Source organism: Python bivittatus, unplaced genomic scaffold, assembly GCF_059951505.1.
Source record: "Python bivittatus isolate LINGU-HERP-01145 unplaced genomic scaffold, Pbiv_v1 ctg000080_np1212, whole genome shotgun sequence".
Lineage (NCBI taxonomy): Eukaryota > Metazoa > Chordata > Lepidosauria > Squamata > Pythonidae > Python > Python bivittatus.
In genome coordinates, this window is record NW_028277035.1 from 12,526,670 (window position 1) to 12,554,288 (window position 27,619).

General features: G+C 38.9%; 1 protein-coding gene across 2 annotated transcripts in view; it reads left to right on the top strand.

The window, feature by feature from the left end:
* The window catches only part of PKN1 (protein kinase N1), a 76,935-nt gene that overhangs the window by 11,911 nt on the left and 37,405 nt on the right, over positions 1–27,619 (top strand). Inside the window, exon 2 of one of the 2 annotated variants that reach the window (XM_088133543.1) lies at positions 26,278–26,420. The exons of the other annotated variant lie outside the window; for it this stretch is intronic. Coding sequence (XP_087989669.1) covers positions 26,418–26,420 — 3 coding nt within the window. The 5' untranslated portion in view covers positions 26,278–26,417. The remainder of the gene's footprint in view (positions 1–26,277; positions 26,421–27,619) is intronic. 2 annotated transcript variants of the gene reach the window in all.

The window sequence follows — 27,619 nt, forward strand, 5'->3', positions numbered from 1 at the left end:
GGCTGGTGGGGTAAGGGATTGTCCTCCCCCCAGCATCTTACAGGTTTTTTAGGGCCAAATTATAGGGGGGGCTTAGGCCATTTTTATATATGTTTTTAACTATTTATAGATTATGTCTATGTCTGGAGAGTCCTGTGTTTTTTTATTATTATTGTGAGCCGCCCAGAGTCACCCATTGGGGGAGATGGGCGGCATACAAATTTGAAAAATAAATAAATAAAAAAATAAATAAATACAAGGAGTACAAAAAACTGAGGATAACAACTGAATAGGAAGGACAAGAGATTTATTTAAGAAAACTATAGTCAAAATAACCTTTTTTGCAAAGAGAAAAACATTTTGTCAAGTATTGACAATATTAGAAGTTAAAGAATAGAGACATCACATTGACAATGAACATATGTATTGTCAAAATTATGGTTTTCCCAGTTATAACATAGCACTGTGAAGGTGGATCATTAGAAAGACTAAACAAAGAAAAATTAAACAATGTTGCTGCAGAAAATTGTTCAGAATACCTTGGACTGCAAGAAGGACAAATAATAATAACAAGCCAAAGACTTCAATATTTTGAACACATAATGGAAAGACGGGACTCTCTAGAGAAGACCATGGTGCTTGGAAAAATCGAAAGCAACTGAATAAACATAAACATACGCTTACAAGAATTTAGAAGCAGTTACTGACAGACAGTCCTAGTGAAATGGTGTTCTTGGGTCACAAAGAATCAGAACTGACTGAACAATTGAACAAGAACAACAGAAATAGACAACATGACCTCCTTCCAGGAAAATATACATAGGATTTTGTTGTACAATACATAATAAATTTCCAGTCCTGAGAAGTTTGTGGTTGCTTTTAATCAACAAGCAGTTCAGGTGATACTTCTCAATGTGACTTAAAATCAACCAGGAAGTAAAGCTATTAATCACCATTTCTGTTAAATAGTAGGGCCTGCTTTCTGTCAAGAATCTTTCACTTTTTAAAAGAGTAGCTTTTAGTTCCCTGTATACAATTGACTGTACAGATGATGGAACAGTCTCAGTTGCCTTCTATCTGTAGACCAAATTGTGTCTAAATTTTAAATCCCTTCCACATTATCAGGCTGTGCATGCAGAGGGATTTTGGAATACACATGAGGTGCAAATGATGGAATGCAGCCTATAAAGTAGAATAGTAGCCTACATATAGTGGGGCAAAAAAGTATTTAGTCAGCCACCAATTGTGCAAGTTCTCCCACTTAAAAAGATGAGAGAGGCCTGTAATTTTCATCATAGGTATACCTCAACTATGAGAGACAAAATGAGAAAAAAAATCCAGAAAATCACATTGTCTGATTTTTAAAGAATTTATTTGCAAATCATGGTGGAAAATAAGTATTTGGTCACCTACAAACAAGCAAGATGTCTGGCTCTCGCAGACCTGTAACTACTTCTTTAAGAGGCTCCTCTGTCCTCCACTCATTACCTGTAGTAATGGCACCTGTTTGACCTTGTTATCAGTATAAAAGACACCTGTCCACAACCTCAAACAGTCACACTCCAAACTCCACTATGGCCAAGACTGAAGAGCTGTTGAAAGACACCAGAAACAAAATTGTAGACCTGCACCAGGCTGGGAAGACTGAATCTGCAATAGGCAAGCAGCTTGGTGTGAAGAAATCAACTGTGGGAGCAATCATTAGAAAATGGAAGACATACAAGACCACTGATAATCTCCCTTGATCTGGAGCTCCACGCAAGATCTTACCCTGGGGTCAAAATGATCACAAGAATGGTGAGCAAAAATCCCAGAACCACATGGGGGGACCTAGTGAATGACCTGCAGAGAGCTGGGACCAAAGTAACAAAGGCTACCATCAGTAACACACTACGCCGCCAGGGACTCAAATCCTGCAGTGCCAGATGTGTCCCCCTGCTTAAGCCAGTACATGTCTGGGCCCGTCTGAAGTTTGCTAGAGAGCATTTGGATGATCCAGAAGAGGATTGGGAGAATGTCATATGGTCAGATGAAACCAAAGTAGAATGTTTTGGTCTAAACCCAACTCATCGTGTTTGGAGGAGAGAGAATGCTGAGTTGCATCCAAAGAACACCATACCTACTGTGAAGCATGGGGGTGGAAACATCATGCTTTGGGGCTGTTTTTCTGCAAAGGGACCAAGATGACTGATCCATGTAAAGGAAAGAATGAATGGGGCCATGTATCGTGAGATTTTGAATGAACCCCTCCTTCCATCAGCAAGGGCATTGAAGATGAAACGTGGCTGGGTCTTTCAGCATGACAATGATCCCAAACACACCGCCCGGGCAATGAAGGAGTGGCTTCGTAAGAAGCATTTCAAGGTCCTGGAGTGGCCTAGCCAGTCTCCAGATCTCAACCCCATGGAAAACCTTTGGAGGGAGTTGAAAGTCTGTGTTGCCCAGCGACAGCCCCAAAAGATCACTGCTCTAGAGGAGATCTGCATGGAGGAATGGGCCAAAATACCAGCAACAGTGTGTGAAAACCTTGTGAAGACTTACAGAAACCGTTTGACCTCTGTCATTGCCAACAAAGGATATATAACAAAGTATTGAGATGAACTTTTGATATTGACCAAATACTTATTTTCCACCATGATTTGCAAATAAATTCTTTAAAAATCAGACAATGTGATTTTCTGGATTTTCCCCCCCATTTTGTCTCTCATAGTTGAGGTATACCTATGATGAAAATTACAGGCCTCTCTCATCTTTTTAAGTGGGAGAACTTGCACAATTGGTGGCTGACTAAATACTTTTTTGCCCCACTGTAGGAAGGAAATTATTATTAGCCTGCTTGGTTATGCTGTGATGAGTTATGAGATTAATACCAATCTCATGGTATGGTTTGGTGTGTAGCAGGTTTGATTTTACCATATAGTTTGAGGATTTATGATGCCCATCTAAATAGATACAGTTCATCAGTGCTGGGCTAGTCCTCAGTTTAATTACTATAGGACAACTAAAAAAAGAAAGCGACAGGATCTTTGGCATCTATAGTTCCAAGCTAAAATTATTCCAGTGTTTCGTCAAGAGCGGTTGCTGAGTCTGGACATTACTTTTTTGGTCATAGACCTTCTCCTTACAGATACTCACCAGCAACAAAAAGCCATATATAAAAGACACAAACCACAGGCAGACTCAAATGACAACTTTGTTCCTATATTAATCTATCTAATCAACGATGCTTAGTACTTTTGCCTGCATAGCACAGACGGGCCAGTCTCTGCAAATCTGAGAAACAGCAATATGAAAAAACCAGACAGTTGCTGGGAGGGGGGAGAAATACTTTTATTTTGGTACTTTTTTGGATAACTGATGGCTTCAGTGAGAGAAGCAATCTCATTATGATATTATACAAGTAAGAAAGACTAGGATTTTCAGGGACTATGGTTTGGAAGAAAAAAGGCTTTTCATCTGTCAAAAGCCTTTCCAGTGACCTCTTTTTGCTTCTACCAAAATTAAGATGCTTTTTTAAATTATGTGATACATAGTCAATAATTTACCAAAGCCAGGATATTTGTATTATCACTTATCACTGCCTTTTAAATGACTGCTATAACTATTTTAATGGTGTGTAATTGTCATTGCCTGATTTGTTTGTTTTTATTTTCTTCAATTTTGCTGCCCTGTACCACCCTCCCAACCAGATATGTGCATATATATCTTTTCATGGCTGCTTTATATTTATTTATTGCATGCAGACTCTGGTCCAGGCATGATAAATTAATTAGATTTTAGGGCTACGAGGTTATTCACCTTTTTTTTTTTCTCTAACAGAATAATGCAAATACCTCTTTGGAAATTTTTATCCTCTTGTTGCTCCTCATGTCCCAGGAGCTTCAAATTACTTCCTTAGTAATGGATTAAAGCTGTCTTTCTCAGTGTCTGAATAGCAGAAAACGCGAAGTTTTTAAAATAGAGCAAACCCTAAAATGTAGGTTAGCATAGGCAGATTTACCTGATGTGAATAATTTTTAGGATGCAAAGACCCAACTCCCAAATTATATCTTTTACATCCATAGATCCATCTAAGTGTATCAGGCTGCCTGCATTTCTCTCAGTATGAAACTTATGACTGAAATATAGTTAATTTCCTATCTATATGCTCTGTTCCCCAAACCTGTTTGTAACAAAAGAGAGAGAGAGGGGGAGAGAGTGTTTTGCAAGTACATTCACAGAAGGGTATGCCTAGAACTGGGAGCTTTTGGGCACAATGGCTACTGCCTAGATGGGTTTATGCATGTTTATATTTTTTAGCTTCCTTTGATAACCTTCCAATAGTGCATCCCAGCCCCCAGTTGTTATGAGACACCTCCCGCCACCCAACAATTCTTAGAGGGGCATTGTGTGTATGAATGTATGCTTTATTTTGTTGAATTGGCTTGAAATTGTGGGGCCGTGACAGTTTAATAGCTGTAGAATAAAGAAAGGTGATCTGTATTTTCCAGATGTTTCTGAACTATAATTCAAGGCATCCTTCATGATTTGTACAGCTATCAGGAGCTGTAGTTCAGAAACATATGGAGTGCTGCATGTTGTCTGGCCCTGCAGTATAAATTTTTTCAACCTCTTGCCTGTGACTGACTTGCTTTCACAGAGTGGAACTGAAACCAGAAACTGATGCCCTGTAACGCTATATTGGATCTCTGGGGACAGAAAAAAGGGCTTGATGTTGGGAGCTTGAGAAGCAAGAATGAGCGCTCATGTGTCTGCCAAGGCTCTTGCATGCCTGTTTAGTATTTCCATAGTATTCATCTTGGGTACAGAATCTCATCTGGAAGAACAGAACAGTTTGTACTTCGTATACTCAAAACTCTGAATCCTTTCTGCAATGGAGGTGAGAGAAGCAATTGGGTGCTTTTAGTGCTTGTGTGTGTGTGTGTGAAAGAATGAGATTCTTCTTTGAATACAAAGTGCCTCCTGTTGCTACATCTGCCTGCTTTTGATCTTGAGAAGCTATTCTAGTGGCTTCACTGCAAGGCTAGGCTACAACTTTTCAGAATGACTGTTGTTGTACAGGCAGACAGTTTGCTATGGATACTCATTTCTTCTAATATCTTTGCTGTATATTGGCTCTGACTGGCAATACCTAGCAATTGGCTAATTTGACAATGTGTTGGTTAGAGCTTTATTTTCATAAGTTGTCCATTCCTGCATCTCTTTGTGCTCCAGTAGCTGCAGGTGAATGATATATGGGAAGGTGTGGGGAATCCACTGTTTTCCACTCCATTTTATGAATGCCACTTAGATCAAAAAAGCATGATTATATTCCTGGGTCCCTAGATTTGGAATTGTCTGTACACTTATGCTGAGTACTAGATTTCAGTACTTCAGAATAGTATGAAGGAATTAGAGATGTTCAATTTCAAGGATATGCTTTCTATCAGTATTAAAGAACAACAAAACAGTGAACAAACCTAGAAGTTTGATATACTTTGTTACCATAATGCAATAAATCACTTGTTAGGCATGATTCCCACACTGGGCCAAAATTCACAAATTTCAAAACCAAACCAGAGGTACATAGATTCAAAAAGCAATTGATTAGAAAACTGAGCAAAGAACAGGTATTTCCAAATAAAAAGGACTGTTTGGAAATCTAGTTCATGTATTCTATCTTTCAATAGCTAATTTAAGAATAGAAATCTTTCATATTTTGAAGAAGTGCTGATATATTCAGTCATCTTTCCCTGAGCAATAATTCCTTGTTACCTCTGACTTCATATTGTATTTCATTGTATTCAAACTACCTGTAAAATGTATCATGGATTCAGATTTCATGACTCCTACAAAGAGGATGAAGAGGCAAAGAAGAAAGGGTAGTATCAGTGTTGTTCATAAGTAAAAATAGGCTGGCTAGCTAGTAAGGTCAGCCAGAATTTGTGGCTTCCTAATGATTGTAGCTTCCTAAAAATCATTTGTGAGGTGTGCCTTATAATTTATTATATATGTCTTAGAATGGAGCGATCTTCCATTTTGAGAAGGGAAATGGGCATTTGTGGTTTGCATTAAGCAAGGCTGCTTCTCTTTGTGCAGATGTTGGTGACCATCAATGCTGTTTGTTTCTTTGATGTAACTGTCCAAAACAAGAACCTTGTATTTTTGTTATCCCATGTACAATTTCTTTCAGCCCACCCTGCATTTCCCTTTAATCTTTTCTTGTATAATTAATTGAGGTAGGAAATACTCATTGCATATCATGTGTTCTAAAATATTCCAATTTCCTTTTCTTTATGGGATTTACAATTTCCCAGTCTCTTTCCATTCTTTGGAGGATTCATTCAAGTTATATTTTAAGTTACCTTTTGTAAATTCACATTTCAAGGGCTTCTATTCTTCTGATCATCACTGGGGTCATTGCCTGTGCTTCTACTCCATACAAAAGAAATGGCAAGACATAACAGCATACAAACTGCTAGTGAAGTTGCAGTCTTAGGTCCCAACAGCAAACAAATTGACTGATTTTTTTGAAAAGCTACTTTCATCTGTCCAATCCTACCCCTTATTTCCATGCTAAAACAGAAACAATCAAAGACTCTATTTAAATTCCCTTGGCTGCTGTTAGTTGATTTGGATGTGATAGGAGTGAATTTAAGCAGGATGATTGAATGGAAATTAGTTTCCAACTAATTAGCAAACATCTTATAACTTGTCCATCAGTGGTCTGCACATAGTAACAGTTGCATGATTTCCTCAGCTCTGCTTTAATGTGCTGTTTCAAATCTTAGGGCACATTACATCTCAAGATTTGAGAAGAAAAAACAAATCACTAAATTGTACAGATTAGACATGTTGTGAGAATTATATAATAAGATATGATAGGACTGTGAAATGTTTCAGATTCAATTCCAGAAAGGTGCTTTGGAGTACATAGAGGTCAACGTAGCAATGGTCTGTTAATCTCTAAAGGAACCATTCTTTTCCCAAGACTGTGTGCCAGCTGTGGAGGTCAGCTTTATGATCCTGGGAATATGTGGCTACTTTAAAATGTTGCAGATGGTACAGCTTCTCACTCCCATGCATTCCTGAGGACTTTTTCAAATTATGTCTGAAGCATTGCACAGCCTTGGTGAATTATGGATGCTTTTAATAGTATAGCTTTTTTACCTTCAGTAGATACGCTTTGCAATTTTATTTCCACCCAACTTTTTAGTGCATGTGTTTTAAGATTCAAAAGTGTTATTGTGTTTTTTGTTATTCTTGTTTATAGTACAATTTTTCATGAAGGGCATCTGGGAGAAAAGAATGGCAGGAAGAATTAGGAACAGCAGCAAGAATTGTTCACTCAGAGATATATTTGAATGGCTTAAGGGTGCATGTCATTGATTTAATCAGAATAATATTTTTCTAAATGTTTGTGCATCATCATACTCCAGAAATTAAGGAAAAAAGGTGTGATAAGCTTGTTCAAACTTTGAGTGCAGCAAGTGTCCATATTTTCACAGATTACATTTAATTCAAAAGGTATCTGATCTGGGAGCAGATTTGATAACATCATAATTTTACATTTACTTTAATCTCATAGCCACTATCAGTGCTGCTCAAACCCAGCAGTGATGTAAATCCCAAGCTGCAGAGCTGGGAAAGGAGTAAGGCAGTGGTGAAGGCTTCCTTGTTGCCCTTCTCTGTTCGTTATATCAAACACCTTGTAGAAGGGTTGGCCTTGCCTATGTTTTGATTAGACAACAACTTCCCTGTTGCAGTGTCAAGCAGTTCTGAATCTCAGGGTGTTTTCTACACTTTTTCCTTAGCAAAGCAGTGGCGCGTGCTTAGGTTTATTTGCTTTATTTATTTATGAATTTTTTAGACCACTTCAACTTTAGAAGACTAAGTGATTTACAAAGAGCCTTCCCATTATTCTTTTCTCCATGCTTCTGGCTCTTAGTTTCAAGTTAGTGACTAGAGTATTTATTCTTTTGTGGCTAAATCAGCTTGCCTCCAAGAAGTACCATCCATTAATGCTGAAAGGTCAGAGGTGACCTTGGCAGAAGCTAGCTGCTTTGGTGTGGCCTAACAGAATTCAGTACAGTATTCCCTTAGGTGTAAAAAAATTGCTAAAGTGATTTAAAAGCAGTTCAGGTCTGGAGTCAGATACTGTTTTGTTAATTTCCTACCCTTTTTACTGGAAGATTGATACTGGAAACAGCCACACAGTAATGGTAGGCTTTAATTAAATAAAAAGTAGGATTGCAAAACTGAGTGTGTTCATATGGTCTACTTTGTGAAACAGAGTTTTTCTCTAGGGAGGATGACACTTATATTAGGATAGACTTATAGACAAGAGAAAGACACTATACTTCACTATACTTCATGATAGGTTATTGTTACTCTTTGTCACAAAGCAGATATCTTGCAACACCTGGCAAGCAGGACTCCAAGTTTGATGGTTTCTGGAGAACTATGTTCCCATTCACTTGTATGCTATAAAGCTCTGATCTAATGATAGGAAGAACTTTTTATTTTTTCAATGACTTGTCTGATTTTATACCCCTTTTTTTCCTAAGCTAAGAAGCTTAAATTTTGCACATTTTTTTCATAGGAAAGTGACTTCAGCACTTCTTTATTTTTGTCTGTTGAGCAGAACTGGCCATAGTATTCCAAGTGTGACTCATTATGATATTGACATTTTAAAAAATTCCTTTCTAATGATTCTCGATGAAAATTGTCTTTTTCAGAACAGCCTAGTTAAAAGTTTTCATCAAGCTATCCATCACTACCCCAAGTTCTCTTTCCTAGTCAGTCCCTGCTAGATTACTCTCCATTAGTATATCTGTGAATTTAGGCTTTTAAAAAATTATTATTGCTATGCTGTAATGTACATCACTGTTTACATTAAGCCTCATCTAGAGTTGGAAGGAACCATCAAGCTAATCTCCTGCTGAGTGCAGGAATCTAAATCAAAGCACTCCTGTTACATTATTATCAAGCCTCTGTTTGAACCCATCCAGTGGAGGAGAGCTGAGCACCTAATGCCTGATCCCTGTATTTGGAGAGATCCTTCATTGTCCTTTTTCATCTTAAGCCTCACTAAATAATTTGGCATTGTCAATTAGTTTGGCCAACTTTGTAGTCACCCCTAATTAGATCATTTAAGGATGAGTTAAAAATCAGCTGATTATCTTTCATTAGATTTGGAGGAAGAGATCTTTCCATCACCCACCATCCACAGTTGTAACTGCTGGTAATTATTGGCAATGCTTCCTGTGTTCCAGAATTCAAATTGTTATATTTGAATATAGAATCATATTGGGGATTGAATGTGAATCTAATATCTGTTTACTTAGTTCACAGGAGTTATAATTACTGTAAAACAACCTCAAGGGAGTAATAAGATATAAATGCAGTCAAATCATGGACCCCCAAAAAAGAAAAAATTGTATCTATTGATTAATTCTTCCTTGTTTTTCCCCCTTCCTTCATGAAGGCAGAACTAAAGAAATCAAACACCTTATTCGTGACATGTTGTAATCACTAGTTGACAACATGTCCCACATATTACCTGCTCAAAGGGACTATTCCAGGAACAATGTCTTGCATCAAAACATTTTTACAGACAGCCCTATATTATAACTTTTTGTGCCACGTATAATTGTCATGATTTTCTCCAAAGAAACCTAGGTAGTTTGGCAGGAGTGCTGATCATTCATTTAGAAATTTCTAATCCCATCTATCAGGATTCCCTAGAGAGGATGATGAAATGTCCAGAATCTCTAGTCTGAGAGAGAACGCCATGGCATAGCAAGCTGTTATGCTTGCTCTCATGTAGTGAATTTGCTTTTAATTCATTGCACTAATCCCTGTTCCAACCATCAATAGATGTAATTCTAGTTCCACTAAATGCATCCTGGTACTAAATGCATCCTACTATAATTAGTTCCACTAAATGCATCCTAGGGTGGGATGAGTGGTGGGTTCAAATGGTCTAGTGGGAAATTTTCTCAGTCCATGCTTATCTTATTGTAACATGGACACAGCCTGCTTCATTAGCCTGTAATGTGCTAGTTTAGTTCCTGATACTTTGCCTTGGGCTCCTTGGGAGGGATGAATCAACTGTATGACCAGCCCTCTTCTCCTACACAGTGCAAATCTTTTTGAAGGCCTCTCTGGACAAAAGGCAACAGATTCCCCTGGTTCCCAGCATCTGAGTCAGTTTCTCTCATCTGGCTTTTGTCCAAGACAGAGTTGGAAAGAGGGATGGAAGAAAGTACAGCCTGCTTCATTAGCCTGGGGCTTTTAGAAATGAATTTGCTCAGGCAGATAACATTTCTTGGCTTTACAAAATCACTGCAGTTTTTGTTCAAGCACTATCCTTACCCCCCCCCACCTCATTTTGCAAATGAAGAAGTGTTTCTCCAGTGCCTTTGGATGGTAACAGAAACAATGTCTTCCTGAGAACGTTTCTCATGGTCTCTACTGAACTCAAGTGACCTATGCAAGGAGAGCTTGCTGGCAGGAAATTGGATGCCTTGGTTGCTATCACCCCTTTTCTAAACTTCTGAGTCCCACTATTTATTTATTTATTTATTTTATATTTCAAATTTGTTACTGCCCATCTCACTGTGGGGTGACTCTGGGTGTTTTACAGAAAAAAAACTATGTTTGTAGGACAGAACCCTCTCTAGCCACTTGTCCTTCACCGCGTGGGATGGTTTTGACTTTGATCTGCAGCTCAGTGTCTTTTCCAGCAAATAGTTTGGTTTCCTTGTGACTCCGTATGCAATTGTTAGCTGCCCTGCATTATACCCAAAGAACAGGCCAATGGGGAGCTTCTAAAGAGGAGCCAGGTGGGTCAAACAGAGGGGTTCTTGTGCTTCCTTGGCCCTGAGAATGGTTAATGTGGGAACTGGCCTGAATTCGCAGAGTCTGATACCGGCATTCAGCCATACATTGAAAATGTGCCAAGCTTTCAAGATCTCTGATGAATACTTCCCTCAAAATTTCTCTGGAAAAGAATAAATGTATACTTTTGGTAGTGCTTCGGTCTGTTCTTTGCATGCTTACAATACTTTAAAGGAGTAAAGAGAGTTCAGATATAGAGAAACAAATTGTCTATCCCTATAGCAACCAAACATGAAAGACTACCAAGGCAGAAGATGGAGGTAACAATCAGAGTTTGGTTTGTATTGTCCTGTAGCAATCTTTGTGAGTCTGCTAAATAAGTCTGGTCCTCTGAGAGAATCTATACTGGCAGGCCAAATCTAAAGACCTCAGAAAAGAGGATGCATGCTGGTTTAATAAAAAGGTCCTAATTTGTCCCTTTGTTGTAATATATCAGCCACTCTGTCGTCAGCATTCTGAGTAACAAATGACCAGGTAAGCAGTGATTAGTTAAGCCCTTCTTAGAAAATGAAGTCTGAACTCTTCTTTCTCTAAAAACAAAAACTGTGTTCCCAAGTAGCCGGCTTTAACACTCTCCCTACTGCCACAGCACCTGAGCAGTAAATGGCAGGGGACTTTCTAGTAATTTTCCATATGTGATTTAGAAATTCTACTCTCTATAGTGGTGGTTAGTGTTGCATGTGAGGGTGGGATGGGTGACATGCAGGAGAGACATCTTGGAAAACTCTCCTCTAGTTTTACATGAAGATCTCCTGGTGAAAAATCAGGTATAATTGAAAGTGTTATTTTTTGTATATTCATAGGAAAAGCCAGAGCAAGTTGAAGAGGAGGGAGAGTTGCTGCTTTGCTTGTTTTCCAGCACTGGAAAGTAGGGAAGGGCAGATCTTTCCATTCTTTGCAGTAGGAGAGTTACAGTTTCTGAATAGGAAGAATCCTGTAAAGAATGTATTTATCTGGGACTTTGAAGACAAAGATATTGATTTAAGCTATTTTTCTTGCCATCCCAGCTCTCTTTTAAATGCTGTTACACCTAGAGTATATGATTGCAATAAGCGATGTGTTTATTGCTATTTGTAAATGAATTGTCTGAGAAAAATGAATGATAAAAGACACAGTTTTGAAAAATGAAAGTTAATAGATGTAGAATGGATAAATGTTTCAATAATTTTAACATGCACAATCAAGTTGGTATTCGGTTTGTAAGAAAGCAAGCATTTTCTTAATAAGAAGGAAGATCCAGTAATACTTTTTACACACACACACACACACACACACACTGACATTGGTGATGAGAGAATTTCAATTCCTGTAGTTATTGCTGCGGCCAACACTCTTTTTGTTTATGCTTTTCAAAGGTATCATAATAATAACCCTGAGGAGTTAAGTGTCACATAACAACTGGATACAGTATAGGACCTGCTGCACAGAGAGAGTAAATGTATAGACACTACCAAGATGATCCCCCTCCCATTTCCTGTAATCTAGGAGGCATCAGGCTTTGCCTTTCTTGCAACAGTTAGTCAACAGCTATTTTACTGTTCTGTGACAGAAAGAAAAGGAAAAGAAGGGCATCAGGAAAACTAGCTTTACCAGGTTTTGCTTTACTTGGAACCATCATTCAATAGCTACTTCACCAGATATGGCAGAGGGAGAAGCTAAGATCCTTACCATATTAAAAATAGGCCCCTTGTCCTTGTTTTCATTTTCCACTCCATCTTTTTTCTTTTTGTGTTGTCTTTAAATCTAGGACTGCACTTGTGCTTTTTTATTGATCTAGTATAAGTGCAGGATATAAAAGCAAAAGATCAGTAGTAAAATTTACCTTGTGCTGTATCATGGCATTAAGCATTTCCCTGCATCTAGATCCACAACATTAGCTGATGTAAAGGCTGAAACTGGCAAGATGGAAACTAGCAGTTCTCAGGCCAGAAAGAATTGTTATGTAAACATGGAACAGATGCTTCTGACTCTCAAGGCTCAAAAGAGAGGGAGGAAAAGGCCCTGGGACTCTTCCTCTCCCTCTCTCTCACATGCAGCTCAGTTCCTCTGTTCTCACAGCTCAACTCCTCTTTTATGCAGTACAGTAGATTGATTTTCTGCGTATATATAATTTCTTGTTGGTCAATAAAACAACCTATCTAGCTGTGTTAAGTTTGTGAAGCTTGTGCTGTTAGCCAGCTACTGAATGCAGAATTGAATTTCCAAAGTGGAGAGATTTATTACCATGACTGGTGCGAAGTGTGATAGCTAATGCTACCAGTGTGGGGAAGTGAAATGCAGAGAGCTGTGAATCATGGCCCAAATCAAGATACTGTATGTATGTATTGTTCTGGTGCGTTTGAGCCCAGCATTTATCCTTATAATATCTTGTTGATGCTTTGATTCTGTTATGAAGAAGTTTGGGTTATTGAGAAGATTATTTGCACAAGAGCAAGCTGTTTACAGAATTTAGGAAAGCTGCTTGTTAACCTTAAAGTCTTTCATAGATGATGCTAACTATAGCAGGAATTCTTCCTCCTCCTCCCTACGTCTCCAGTTGCTGAGTGCACAAGTCCTGGCAGTAAAGTTAAGATCTTTATGCCCATCGCCCATGGCTTTGTGTCGGCTCTTTGCCAAGTTGCATGAATTATTTATTGCACTGCTGTATCGGCACTTGGTTAATGCCCTGCAGGGTACATTAGAAAATTGCCAGTGTCCTAGTGTCCAGAGAACTGAGATACACTAAGGGAATATTGGATGATATAGTGTTATTTCCCGATCTAAAATTCTGCCCAACTTCAATAACAAAATCATCCAGTAAATTCAACCACTGTTATTATAAGAAGGTATTTGTGATGTTGGAGGATAACTGGTATGTCTGAGGAAAAGAATGTTGAGAATCAGAAGTAGTATTACACCTAAACAATTCTTTGAATGTCCAGTCCTTTTGGTTTATTGGCTGGGCTTTGTAGCCAGCTATTACAATCACTGAATTTGTTTCATTTTTGCTTCAGAGGCAAAGCAGGAACATGACAAGAGAATTTTACTGTAAAGGAGTAGATTTCCCCCTCTCCCTGACTCTCCTTGGGGTAGCACTTCCCTGGCACAGCTGATGCACAACATAGGGGTCCTCCTGAACTTATGGCTCTTGCTTGAGAATCAGGTGGCAGCTGTGGCTAGAAGGGGCCTTTGCACAGATCCATCTTGTGTGCCAATTGAGCCCATTCCTGGATCAGGAGGCCTTGCTCACAGTTACTCATTGCCATGTCACTTCCTGGTGATGGGAACACTGCAGTGCACTCTACATGGGGCTGCCCTTGAAGAACTTCAGGAAATTACAACTGGTCCAGAATGCAGCAGGCACACAGTCTCAGGTGCCCTTGGTTTGCACCATTGCTGTGGAAACTGCTCTGGCTTCCAGTTTTTTCTGGGTGCAATTCAAGGTACTGGTTATCACCTTTAAAGCCCTAAAGGTTATCACCTTTAATGCCCTTAAAGTTCAAGGGAAGGGACCTGGGCATGCTCCAGGTCCCTTCCCTTTACAGTGTCATATAGTGGGACCTAGGAAGTATGCTTTCTCAGTAGTGCCCCTGTCCTGTTGAACACCTCCTCCTAGGATCCAGCAGGCCCCTACCCTTCTAGCCTTCAGAAGGCCTTAAAAAGCTGGCTCTTCTCCCAAGCATTGGAATCAGGTGAAGCTGGAGCCCAGTGATTGTTGTTATTGGGGAATGTTGTTTAAGAGTGCCAGGACCATGCCTTTTGGGATGTTGCTTGTTATAGGGTTTTTGTTTTTTTTTTTTACTTTTTTACATGATTTATTGCTGTGAGCCGTCTAGAGTTATGGTGTATAAAATGGGCAGCCATATATGTTTTCTAAATAAATGAATAAAGAGGGTGACCTTTTAGAGCAGTGATTCTCAACCTTTTTGAAGCTGCCGCCCCCCTAAGGAGTGGAAAATTTTTCAACACCACCCTTTGTGAAAATCCTGTAATTTAGGGTATGGGGAGGGGGGGGAGTTACTGAATTATAAAAGGTAAAAATTTTAAGTAATTTTTTTCAGTAGACTTACACACGAAATTTGTTCGATTTAACTCGATACTTTTGCCCTGGAAGGTAATTGCATTCCTTTTATTAAAATTAAAATGACTAATGCAAAAAAGATGCTTAAATGCTCTTTTATGTAAATACGATTATTTCAAAATGCTGTAAATATGTTTATTTTTTTGATGCTCGTTTTTTAATTTTTAATTTAATTTTTTTTTTTGCAAATGCTTTTTTAATGTTTAAAAATTCTTTATTCTTAATTAGATAATTTTAAAAAAACAGCAAAAAAATACGCTAAAAGAGTAATATCAATGAAACATGCTTGATTATGTCAGTGGGATGGTTGTGCTTGATGGTTCAGAGCCATTTTCTGAACTTTCGGTTCAATATTGTTAGAGAGATGAAGGCGCAAGTCCCCTCTTTCCACGATTTGGAGTTGACTTCTCTTTTTTGTAATTAGATCAGTCACAGCACTGAATCCTCGCTCGACAAGGTAGGAGGAAGGGAAGGCAATTAAAAATTTTTTGATGATAGTCCACAGTCCTGGGTAGAGGCGATGGATTTTACTTTGAAGCCAAAATTCTGTGAGATCCGTGAAACACGGGTCAAATCAAACATTCATATTGAAAGGACGCTCAACGCACGCACTGCGATTAATCGCGCGGGAAGACAGCTGACGCATGTGCTGTGCTGGTTGGGATCGGAGAAGAATCGTAGTATCGAGTTCTTCAAGGTCATCCTACCTAGAATACAAATTCGTCTCACCATTCTTAGAAGTGCGCGAGGGCAGCCGTCGCGTGAGTTCGTTTTATTGGTGGTACAAATGGTGTAAACCGGATAATCGATTTAATAATTTTTGGGGGGAGTTTTAAAATTAAGTTTGAATGCCAAAACATGCTCATCGCCCCTCTACCGTCCAAAACATGCCCACTGCCCCCCTACCGCCCAAAACAAGTTCACTGCCCCTCAGCATCCTCCACCCCCCGGGGGGCGGTACCGCCCCCGTTGAGAACCAATGTTTTAGAGGAATTCTTCATTTAAGCCTTAAAACAACAAAAAAGGCTGCTTTATATCAAATAGCTTAAACTGCTGTTGCCTACTCTGTGTGTTCAGACTTTCAAAGGTATTTGTCATCACCTGCAACTTGATCTTTTTTGATTCAGGGTTCTAGGAATTGATGCTGGGGCCTTCAGCACACAAAGCTTCTGCCCTATACAACAAAGCTGTTTATCAGGAACAAGGTGCAATGTGTTGCCTTGTAAAAGAGGAATTTCTGCCTTGTTTTGTTGATAACTGGATTAAAAAAAAAGTTCTTTCTGCGGCAGAATATACAACAGTCTGTTCTTTGCTGATTGCCTGAAATAAACTTATCTGCCGCTGCCAACTAGTCTCCATCTCCTTATAAGATGTAAGAAGCCAAGGCAAGCAAGAGTTGAGCAAACACATGGTTGATTGAACTCGTCTGAACAACTGCATCCTGAAACACAATTGAACTGAAACCTTTGGTAAAATCCTAGTACCAGTAGTAATATTTGTAGCTGCCTTAGTTGTTCTGAAGTAAGTATTAACAGCTATTTCAATTTTGAGATTAAAACACTTATTGGTGGCATTTCACATTTTAATAGTTTACTGCTATAGTTTTTAACTATGGAAATTTGTGATGCAACCAATAGGGTTGTACTCTTCCTTTCTTTCTCTCTAGTGAGTGATAATCCCTCTGGATGATGAAGAGAGCTTTTGACCAAAGTCAGGTTGAAATGGATCTAGAAAATAATATACTTTGAACAGTGCTGAGTTGGTCACCAACCATTTGCTCAAACATCTTGTGCTGTGTTAAAAAGTTATGTAAATAGTTGGCCTAGAGTTGCCTACATCTATGCTTAATTAGATTTTTTCAGAAGTGTTCTGATGAGTGCTGGAATTGCTCTGTCACTCTAGGAGGCGTCATAATCTCCTATAAGTAGCTGTCTCTCCTTTCCTTATCAGATGTAAGAAGCCAAACTGGGAAAGGATCAAACAATTAATTTGTCAAACTTGCCCTAAGAACTTGTCTGCATCCTTGGATCTCAATAAACTGGAACTCTTGGTGAAATATTTAGTGCCAGTATAATGCTAGTTTTGGCTACCGCTACTAGATCGTTAACACCACTGTTGATACATAATATTTTTAAGCTAGCATGCCAGTATGGTATAGTTCTGCAAACTGCAGAAGCAAATAATTGTCCTTTCAGCTGTATTACTTAAAGGACTCAGAGGCAGCTTAAAATCTAAATCAGGCACACTCTTCTTTCCTTCACTGAGTGTCTTTGTAATGAAGACAAAAACAGCTTCTGATTGTGGATAACTTCCAAAGAGTCTCCTTCAGCTCACCATACCACTATTTCAAGATATGTGGAGAAAACATCTGGGCCAGAATACATTGAAACAATTCAGTGAGAGGAAAGGTTGAGCTTATTTCTTAGAATAATAAATATATGTTTAAATATATTTCTTATAGAATATATGAATATATGTTTCCACATTCATCTAGAAGCTACCCCAAAGGGCGTAGGTATCCTTTGTTTCTCTAGAGTCTGCTTTCAAGAAATCAGTTGTAGTGGTAGTAGCCATATGAGGCATGGGTCGTTGTGGTTTCTCTAAATTTCTTCAGATTATGCTATCAAATTTAATGGCAAAATATGAAAATTCAGGAGCATTTTTTGTTATTTTTAATGAAATTATAAGAAAAGAGTGTGTCATTTCTCTACAGGGCCTAAAATGCTTATTGCTTAAGAAACCTCACAGGTTCCCCCCAAATTCTGAAAATTTCAGACTGTTCCTCTAGTGATATTATCATATCATAGCAAGAGGCCCTATGGCCCTTGTAAATATGAATTCATATTACTTTTTTAAGTGTTGCCCCCAGCCACCAAAAGATCGCATGGCTTAAACTAAAAGTATGAGAGAGCTGGAAGAAGTTATTCAGAATTTGTGTTTAGAGTACCTCATTGGACTGTGCTGCTTTTTCTCACCATGGCAGACCAACTTGGCTCATTGTTCACTCTGTAAGGCTAGTAGAAGACATGCAATTACGTACATTTTGGAAACTTAATTTTACAAAATTGTCCTGAAAGAACAGAGTAAACGATCTTTCTCTCGTGGAGACTTTTCAGATCAACTAGTGTTTGCTGTCTGGTGGTCCAGAAATAGCTACTTTAGCTAAGGCTGGGGTGGCCAGCCTTCTTGGATTGTGCAGCTTACTCTTCCAAGTAGCTGGAAGGCAACAGAAGGCTGGTGATGTGTGACATTTTTGGAAAGTGCAAGAGCAGTTCTTCAGCCTTTTATCTACAGTATTCCAGAAGATAGTGTTTGGGGGCTTTTGAAAGGAATTATTTAACCCTTTAACCCTAAAAAGACAGCCTAAAATTATGAAATTCAGTTGCAAAATGGTCAAATATCACTGGTGTGATTTTGCTTCTGGGAAAGAGGGGTTTAAGGGTGGAAATGCAAGTGATTTGCCTCCAAAAAGGCCTCCCACCCCTATTCCAACCCTTATTTTGAGGGGGGATTGCATTATCAAAAACTGGCTAAAATTTGGTAGTATGGTCCCATTATGCTGGGGGCCTTCTGCAGCCTATGAACTGTGTGTTGCCTGCCCCTGAGGTAACTGGTCGGCTTCTCCAAGTAAATGGTCAACTGTTCATTTGCTTCAAAAGGTTTATGGCATGCTCACACTGGACATATTAAGCTGCATTGCAGGTTTTTACTACTAAGGCTTGGTTTCCAGTCAGTGCAGTTTCTCCTGTCAGTTCCCTTTTAAAATAAAAAGGATGTCTGAAACCTGCTGGCTCCTAGATGGCTTGAGTCTAATTCTTGTTCATCTGTCTCCTGCTTGTAATATTTCAATTCCTGGTTTTTGTTTTGCTTGTTTTGGGGTTTTGTTTTATTTGTTTTGTATTCTACATATGAATTAGAAGTAGCTCATCAGTGGTTGCTTTACCACTGGCACCTATTCATCCAGCTAATGAGATTCTATAAAATGTTATTATGCAATAACGGCATTTCTGGATATCTTTGCTGTATCAAGGTCACATGACTCACTGCATTGCAGCCTTTAGATTTTTCAGCACCTCTGCTACTTAAAGGTCACAACTCTTTTACTAAAAAATATGCGTGTGTATGTACAGCTACCAGTTCTGGGCCGCAGTCCAGATGACTACTAGATGGCAGCAGAATTAGACTTTTCTGGAGCTTTTGCTGCCATCTTGTGGTTGTCCTGATTTTGACAGCTGAGCTGTGGCAGTTCAGGTGTGTGTGTGTGTGTTTGTATACTAGGGCAGTGAGAGAATGCCTGTTGACTACCGAGCCTTTCAGAATTTTGCTTCAAGAAACAAAATACAGCACTTCATTAACGATTTGGATTTCCTTTCCTCAGTTCTTTGTGCTCTCTTCAGTGATGGTACATAAGTGCTTGCTACCTTATTTTGAGGTATCACACAGGAAGAAATATCCTCCTTGTCATTTCAAGTTGGTCCCATACATATTATTTTTCTGCCTGAAATATGTCTATCCCCTTGGAAGACATGAACATTGTGAATGTGTTGATTACATACTGTATTCATCCTGCCAGGGCTAAGGAGCACATATGTATGCTACAGTCAGTAAACTTTGACAGCTGAGAGCAGCATGGCAGCAACCCATATCACAGAAATGGAAATATTGTAGGCTGAATGAAAGAGATAACCCACATCAAGGGAGAAATTAATTTATTTCAGTGCACATCTGCTGAGCCCAATTCCCTGCTTCATAATGAACACCGCTCTCTTTCAGCTTTGAAGACCAGAAGTAAAGAATTTGTAGTTGAGGTACACTGTTGCTGGTTCTCCTTGCTTGATGGGTTTGGAGAGGGTTACTGTAAGCTCTGTGCATAAAACAAACGTTTTCCTTCAGCCTAATTACTGTCTTTATTCAGCTGCAGAGCTATATTCATTAGTTAGGGTGAACATGAAGGGTGAAAGGAAGAAAGTTTTTGTTGCTATCTAGTGGATATCTGGATTTTAGTGGCCTTATGAAAAATCTCCAGTTATTCTGCTCTTTCTGAAAAAAAAAACATGTGCATTTGCTTATATTTGAAGGTGTGCAATATGAGATAACCCAATACAAGTAGTCCTTGCCTAACGACCACAATTGGGACTGGAATCTTGATTGTTGAGTGAAGCAGTCATTATGAGACACCCATGTGATTGCTTCGTTCAACGACCGCAATCCGGGCACTCCCAGTTGTGGTCGTTAAGACATCTCCCGGGTTGTTAAGTGGATGGACCAAAAGAGCTATCTGCTGAAGGATTTCAGCTCAGCATGACTGCATGAGGTAGGGGGTGGCATGACGTTTTACAATGGCTGGAAGTACTTTGTGGGCTGTAAAGCACCCTTTCCAAGGCCATCGTAACTTCGAACCATCATTAAATGAACAGTTGTTAAGCAAGGACTACCTGTAGCAGTTTCCTCAAGTAGATGGTAGAATGGCTGGTCTAATTGGACATTTCTGCTGAATGACTAAGCTCTGTGAAAGGTAGTTGCTTATACAAGGGATCTCTTATTTACCATGACCATAAAAAGTGTAATTCTTACGTTTTATGAATCTGTAGACACTATTTAGCACTATATGTATGAGAGAGATTGATTACAAGGCTCAGATCTGTTACAGTCTTGTTATATTGGAGTGAGCAACTGTGGCTCCCAGAGCACCTCCAGATTATGCTGTTGAAATGTGGCAGCAAACCCACCGTTAGCCCATATTTTTTGAATAATCTTGGTTTGCCATAAATTAGACTCACAAATGCAGTATGGTGTTAAGAGGGAAGTAAAACTGATGTAAACGAGCATGTTCTGGATATTGTGGCATGTCCATGAATTCTAAGGGTGATTGATTATGAGTACCCAGAACTCAAGTTGTAAGTCAAGTTAAGGCTCCTTCAAAACAAACTCATCTCTTTATTCTCACAAAGGTCCATAAGTATTCTTAGAAAATAAAAACAGTAAGTAGCTCAGTGCTTTGTTTGGAAGTATACTCACCTGCCCAGAAAAAAATAATGTTAAAAGTGATAGAGCATAAGATCATCCTGGTGGGCTTCAGAAGATGGCAGGGAGCAACCTTAGCAGTTTACTTTCTGATAAATGGGTGTGTTATGGTTGGCCCTATCGCTATTGCAGCTATTTAGTGAGAGAGTACTCAAAGCATCTTTCAGAATTATGGTTGCTGAGCCCTCAGTGTTATGTACACTTCAGCTAGCTTGATAGTCTCTAATTCTTGATTATTCTGAGTGCTACAATAAGACGACTTGCACTCAATTCACATATTACTGTTTTAACTCATTAAAAGTTAGAAGGGAGAAAAAGGCTCCAGTGAAAAAGGATTCTTGGGTCTGATTTAAAACAAAATAAAATAAAACAAAAAAGGGAAATCTGATTGCAGTAAGGAAGAGCAAAACATAATTTTTCAGCAGCTTCTGCCATCCATTGAAAAAGAACAAGGTGGAATATTATCTCAATGTTTCTTCTCATCCTATGTGAAAGCCCTAGTCAGTCTGAAAGAAGGCCAGAAAAAAGATCATTTTCTATTCCAGCTGCCTAGATTTCTTAGGCCTTCAGGGCATTCTTCAAGCTACTTTGTATAGAAATAGTTGCTTTCCTTTTATAGCTGTGCTGAGTGCTGGTCCCAAGGGAGCCCCTATCACTGAATAAAACTGGAGCAGTGCATCTTATTCTCTACAGAGTCCCACACTTCTCTCAAGTTTGGGTTTTAAGGTAGCTTTTTTTTAGATTGTGGGCTCTGTAACAGACTTGAGTCTTAATCCATTGTATTACACATACAAATATTTTACCCCACAAAGCTAACCAGGGAAGTCTGTTCCTTTGCTCTTCTCTATTACTTTCATTTTGGAGGGATGTGCAGTTACTCAGATTGGAAGCTGCCAAGGGTGCTTTGAATTTGGCATGGGCACGCTCCCTATGCCAGTCAGCAGTTCCTTAACAGAATCACATCTTTTCCTGGGCTTGAATGGTAGGTGCACCAGTCCCAGGAATGTGTGCATTTGAATTAAGATGGTCATAGGCGGTGACACCTTGTCACCAGCTCCTTAACACTTTCTTAATTCAGAAATATTTTCCTGAGACCACAGATGCAGGTCCATGAAAAGGCATGGCTTCTTGAAGTAGTCCCCAACAGATTCAGCCACTCTGCTTCATGCCTGATCCAAAACATCCGTTTTGCTTCAGATCCAAATAGCTACACTATAACAGAGCCATACTCTGTGCTTAACAAGTATGTTAAAAAATTTATGGTTACTGTAGCTTTCTAGAGAGGCGAATCTATGGTTTTGCAGTAAGTTAGAAGAGACGTAGCTGACTCCTTTCATGGAATACAGTATACTCAAGCAGAGGCTGGATATACGTGTGTTGGAAATGCAAAACACAATGATAGCAAGTATTAAGCATTATTTTTGCTGTCTGAGTCTGACTTGCTAAAACAGCCAAAGAAATGAGCTCAGCAAAGAATTAACAACAATAGAACCAATTAAGCAATACAACCCATGAACAGTATAATTGCAAAAATACATTTCTTTAGCTATAGGGTTGAGGTTTCTTCCTGATGTTTATGCACAGTGTACCTTTTGCATTTGGCAATCTATTTTAAAAAGAAAGGAAAACACACAAAATGCATGGGGAATACAACATCACAGCCCGTGAATTCTAACATCCTGATATCAACAAATTTAAAAACAGCATTAAATTTTCATACCAGGCAGGTAGCATTATTTTTCTTATAGTCTGAAATGGAGCTTCTCAGACTTGGAACATGTGTTTAACTGATGTTCCCTCATCCTCACTGAGTCTTTCCAAATGATTCCAACCAATAGTAGTAGGATAGAACATGTGCCTGCATGCTTTTTTTGGTTAATGTGTCTCTATAGCTGTTTGGAGGATTTAAATTTTTTTAAAAAGCCAGCTGTGGGACATAGGAACTCTCAGAATAATGTGGGAAGAAACTAGCCAGAAATATTTGAAACATTTTTTTCTGCGTTTTAAAAGTTTCAGGCTCAGATGGTTTTTGCACCCCAACCCAAACAAAGAACTTAGGTCATATCGGATATTATAGCCTATGTTGTCTTTAATTATCATCAAAATAATATGAGGCAGAGACCAGCATTTGGTGTGTTACAACCTCTTATTTTTTAATTAAGATATCCTGAGTATTCACTCCCTTAAAATGTTAACAAAACGCCACCAATAAACAAATTGATCAGTAAGGAAGAGCAAAATAGATGACATAAAATCTGGTATTTGGTACAACTGGACTGAAACTGTCTTAACTAGAGGTGAAAAATTGGAAGAAATATAATTGGTAGAATTCTTTACAACTACTATATCCTTTTTCTAAGGGCAAATAGGATAATACATTTGTTCAGATTTACTTAGTCACCTGACGTGTGAAGTGACTTGAATAAAACAAGAACAACAAAATAATTTGTTTCAGACTGGATGGATGAGAGATAAGCCATAGTAAGGTTAATGTTTCTCAATGGATATTAAATGTATAGAGTATGTCTATACTGATAAATAGATAATGATGTACACATGGGAGCATATTGTCTGTATAATTTAGTTAAGCTAGAACATTCAAATACCATTGTATATCCTAGAAAATCTAGCCAGTTTACACAAGCTATGCATGATAAAATTGTACTTAAAAAGTAATAAGCCAGAAGATTAGTCAATCAGTATTTGATTCACCACCCAATATCCATATTAAATGTGTTATAAATGTAGAGAAAGTCCAGGTTCAAGTATATGAAAAGGATTTGTAACTAGCAAATCTGGAATAAATATGGGAAAGAGGAAAGAGTATATGTTTGAAAAATTGTACTAGTGGCCATGGTGCAGTATAATATGAAATACTAGCAAAATTAATATGTAGAGTAGTACATATTAATATCTGTACTACATATCTGTGACAGATTCATCACAGATTGAATCCTGGATCTATTTTGTTGTTTCTGTTTTTGTATGCCAGTGTATGTTTGTTTCAACAGAGTAAAATTTAACTGGGAATCAGCTGCTTCACCTTTAGATGTAAAGTGGTTGAACATGATAAACTGTACAATTATTTTTAATTCTTTCTATTGGTGTATGCAGTGAGTCCATTAGCTTGCATATTTTATCAGAGCAGGGTATTTTTTGCTATTCCCGATGCTACAATAACAAATGCTAGCTTGAATTATCTAAACAGCTCATTGTCTTTTTCTGACAGCTGGCTCATGACACAAGCTTGTTTGAGAGTTCTAAGCATCTGCACTTCTAAAATTACTTGTCTCTTTTCTGTGTCATCTGGATTATATGCATATACAGCATAATTATATGCCTGCTTTTCTTGAGAAAAACGTTTGTAGTCTGTAATCTTCAACAACAAAAGCAAAATAAATTAACTGGCATGAAGGGAGAAAATAACCCTGCTTGTTGGATCAAAAGGCAAACTGTACAGGTAGTCCCTGGGTTAAGAATGCCCGGGTTACAGATGACTCATAGTTAAGAATGGAGCCTATTGTAGCAAAATTCGAGTTAAATACACAATGATTCAAGTTAAATACACAATGGTTCGAGTTCATTACACAATACTACTTATACAGTATTATACAATAAAACTGTCCCGGCTTACATACAAATTTGACTTAAGGACAGACCTTGGGAATAGAACTTGTTCTTAAACTGGGGACTACCTGTACTTGAATAGCTTTTGGAGGTCTGTTGGCTGAGTTTCTGGCTCTAAAGGGTGCAGGATCAGATTGCGCATAGTTTTTTCTACAATTGGACAAAACAGTTAACACTTCCTATCTCATAGTGTTGAGCACTGGGCATGGTAATACACTGAGCTGAGGTTTTCTTGCTGTGTTTTAGTTAAAAACGTTTGCCTTTTTCCTTCAGCAAAGACAGAGCATTCTCTGGTGGGTGTCCTCCTCCCATTCACAGAGACAAGGCTAGAAGGAATTCTAATGTAGGTTTTTGTGGGAGAAGGAGCTCCTTTCTCAATTCCACCCCAGCCTTGCTCCAGAGAGGACATGAGCCTGCTGGCTTCACAAACCATTCATGGAATGAAGACTCCCTCTTCATATTTACCTCTTCTTTCTTCGTTCCTTTTTTTTTTGCTTAGTTTTCAGTTTAGGAGCTCAGATGCATGGCCAGCAGAGTCACAGAGTCACAATGGCTGGGGCTGAGCCAAGGGCCTGGCCCCCAGTGGCATGACAGTGCACTTTGTTGTTTGCCAACCAGTGCTTCAGCTGCTGAGGGAGGGATAGGGGTTGCACTGCAGATGAATCAAAGGAAGGGAATCTCACCAATACCCACCCCTCAAGTCCTATTCTTCTTATACACAGGCCTTGATAAAGAACTGCAACCAAGCATCCTCTGAAAGAGGTATCAGTCTTCTCAGTCCTCAAACTGGGAAATAAATGAGCCTTATGTGGCCCATTCACACATTAAGAGGTTCTTAAATTGACTTCCTTACTAAGACCACCCACTACCCACTAGCATCCATCATGGGACCGTCAGGTAGTATCAAGCTCTAACCTGAGCCCCATTCAGCCCTTGTACAAGTTATCCTTAGAGCACCTTAATGGAAAGTAGTTATAGCCTTTGTTAGGCATATGTCAAAAATAGGTGAACTCTCTGCAGAAAGTTTTTATTTATTTATTTAATTTATTATTAAATTTATATGCTGCCCATCTCCCCCAGATGTTCTACATCATCCAGATACTATCACTCTATGCCTATATACAGCCTTCATGACCAAGGTGAATTCAGTCTTTTGCAATGACCAGGAAATGATTCATCCTTCCTTCTCCCCAACCTCAGACCCAAACTAGAGAAGAAGAGTAGAAGAGTGGATTTCAGAATCTCAGACAGCCTTCTGATTTTCTTTCAACAGTGTTATCAGGCTGTTAAGTTTCATTGACCGCGATCTCCACATGGAATGAAGCTTATTTCAGATTAGGCTAGGAGACAGTATAAACTCCCCTCACTGGGAATTCTGACCCTCTTTACTAGAAGTGCAGCTACCTTGACCACCTTTGACATTTATAGAGTTGCCTCCTGTCTGGAGGTCCTCTCTCAAGAGAGCACTAGCACATTGCATTACAGTATAGAATGTCTTAGATGCAGGAAAATAGTACATTAGACTTACCATGAAGATTCTCTTTTCACACTGGAGATGGTGTATCCAGCCCACAAAGACATTAGTACAAAATAGGGGGAAATACATATTGGGGGCCCATCAGTATTTGTAACCAATGTATATAGTTTAGCTATGTCTCCATAATTCCTTACTTTCCCAAGTGTTCTTTTGTGGACTTTCATTCCAGTTTGTCATTCTGAAACTGGAAGAGGAACTATCTCCTCCCACAGGAAGCTGCATCAGAACTCTTTCTAGCCTAGCCCTGCCTCTGGCGTGATAAGAAGGAGATACCTACTGTAGAGTTTCCTGTATCCCAAGAAGGCCTTCATGGTAAGTCCAATGTACCATTCCAGGCTTTGTTTCCTGTTATGACGACTCATCTATATGTGTTTGGAGGTGTCTGTGTATAGCCTTGTGTTCTGCTTTTACTCTGAAGAATTCAGCCTCAAAACCTTAAGATAAATCTTGTAGGAAATGTATGGTAGATATGGAACAAATTGTTTGACTTCCTTTAGATTTATTTGCACCTCTCCATTGACATATATGATTTTTGAACTTTTCCAATACTTGCATAGCTTTGCCTTCTGTGTCCAGAGTGCAGGAAAAAGTACAAAGAAAGTAAATGGATGCTTTGTCCTCTTCCCTATAGAATCATGCTGGCCTTAGCCCTGCTGTCCTAACATTGGCTAAAGAAGTTTCCTCCCTCTTGCCTTGACCTTTGCATTGCAGTGTCTGCTACACTGTGTTAAGGTCAGCTCTGATTCTGAAGGAAGTGTGGTGAGTCAGCAGCAACTTCATTTCCTGCATTGCATCAGAAGGTTCCAGAACAAGCACAGAGGATGTTCAGAGCGTGACTTGGCCTGAGTCCCACTCAGGGCTGAGAGAGCCAGTAATACATACATGTTCCAAACTTCAAGAAATACAGTATAAGTTTGCAAGTGCTATTTCAGTGAGATCCATCATCACAGCCAAACTACCAGGTTCCCTTTGTTCTTACATCTTCACAGGACAGTGGGTTCCAGAAGACATTGGCCACATTTGTACCTTTGTGTGACTTGCTCTGCAGTATGCTTTGTCCCTTCGGGCTGCTTGCTTCCACAGTACTAACAGTATTAATTTTTTATGCAAAATGATCTAATAGTTTTGTGGATCATAGCAGCTGGGACTGCTGTACATTCACAATCAAACTGTATGTTGAACTTATTGAATATTTTCAAATCCAAGGCTGATAAGATGGAGAAACACAAGAAAAAGGTTGCAGATAATCACACTGCACAAGTTATTCATGTTAAAAAAAAAAAGTAAGGAACTGTGCCAGACCTCATGAGAGAGAAATATTGAGAAGACAACACATTTCTGTGCTAATGTAGTGAACCCACTGGCATCTCTGACTGAGAGGTTAGTTACTCCTGCATAATTGTATGTGTTTTATCTGAACAATGTTATAAAGATCCAACACTCATATACTTTTCATAGTAGGTTTGTTTTGTGTCTTATATGCCAATTAAGTATTGATATATAGATGTTTA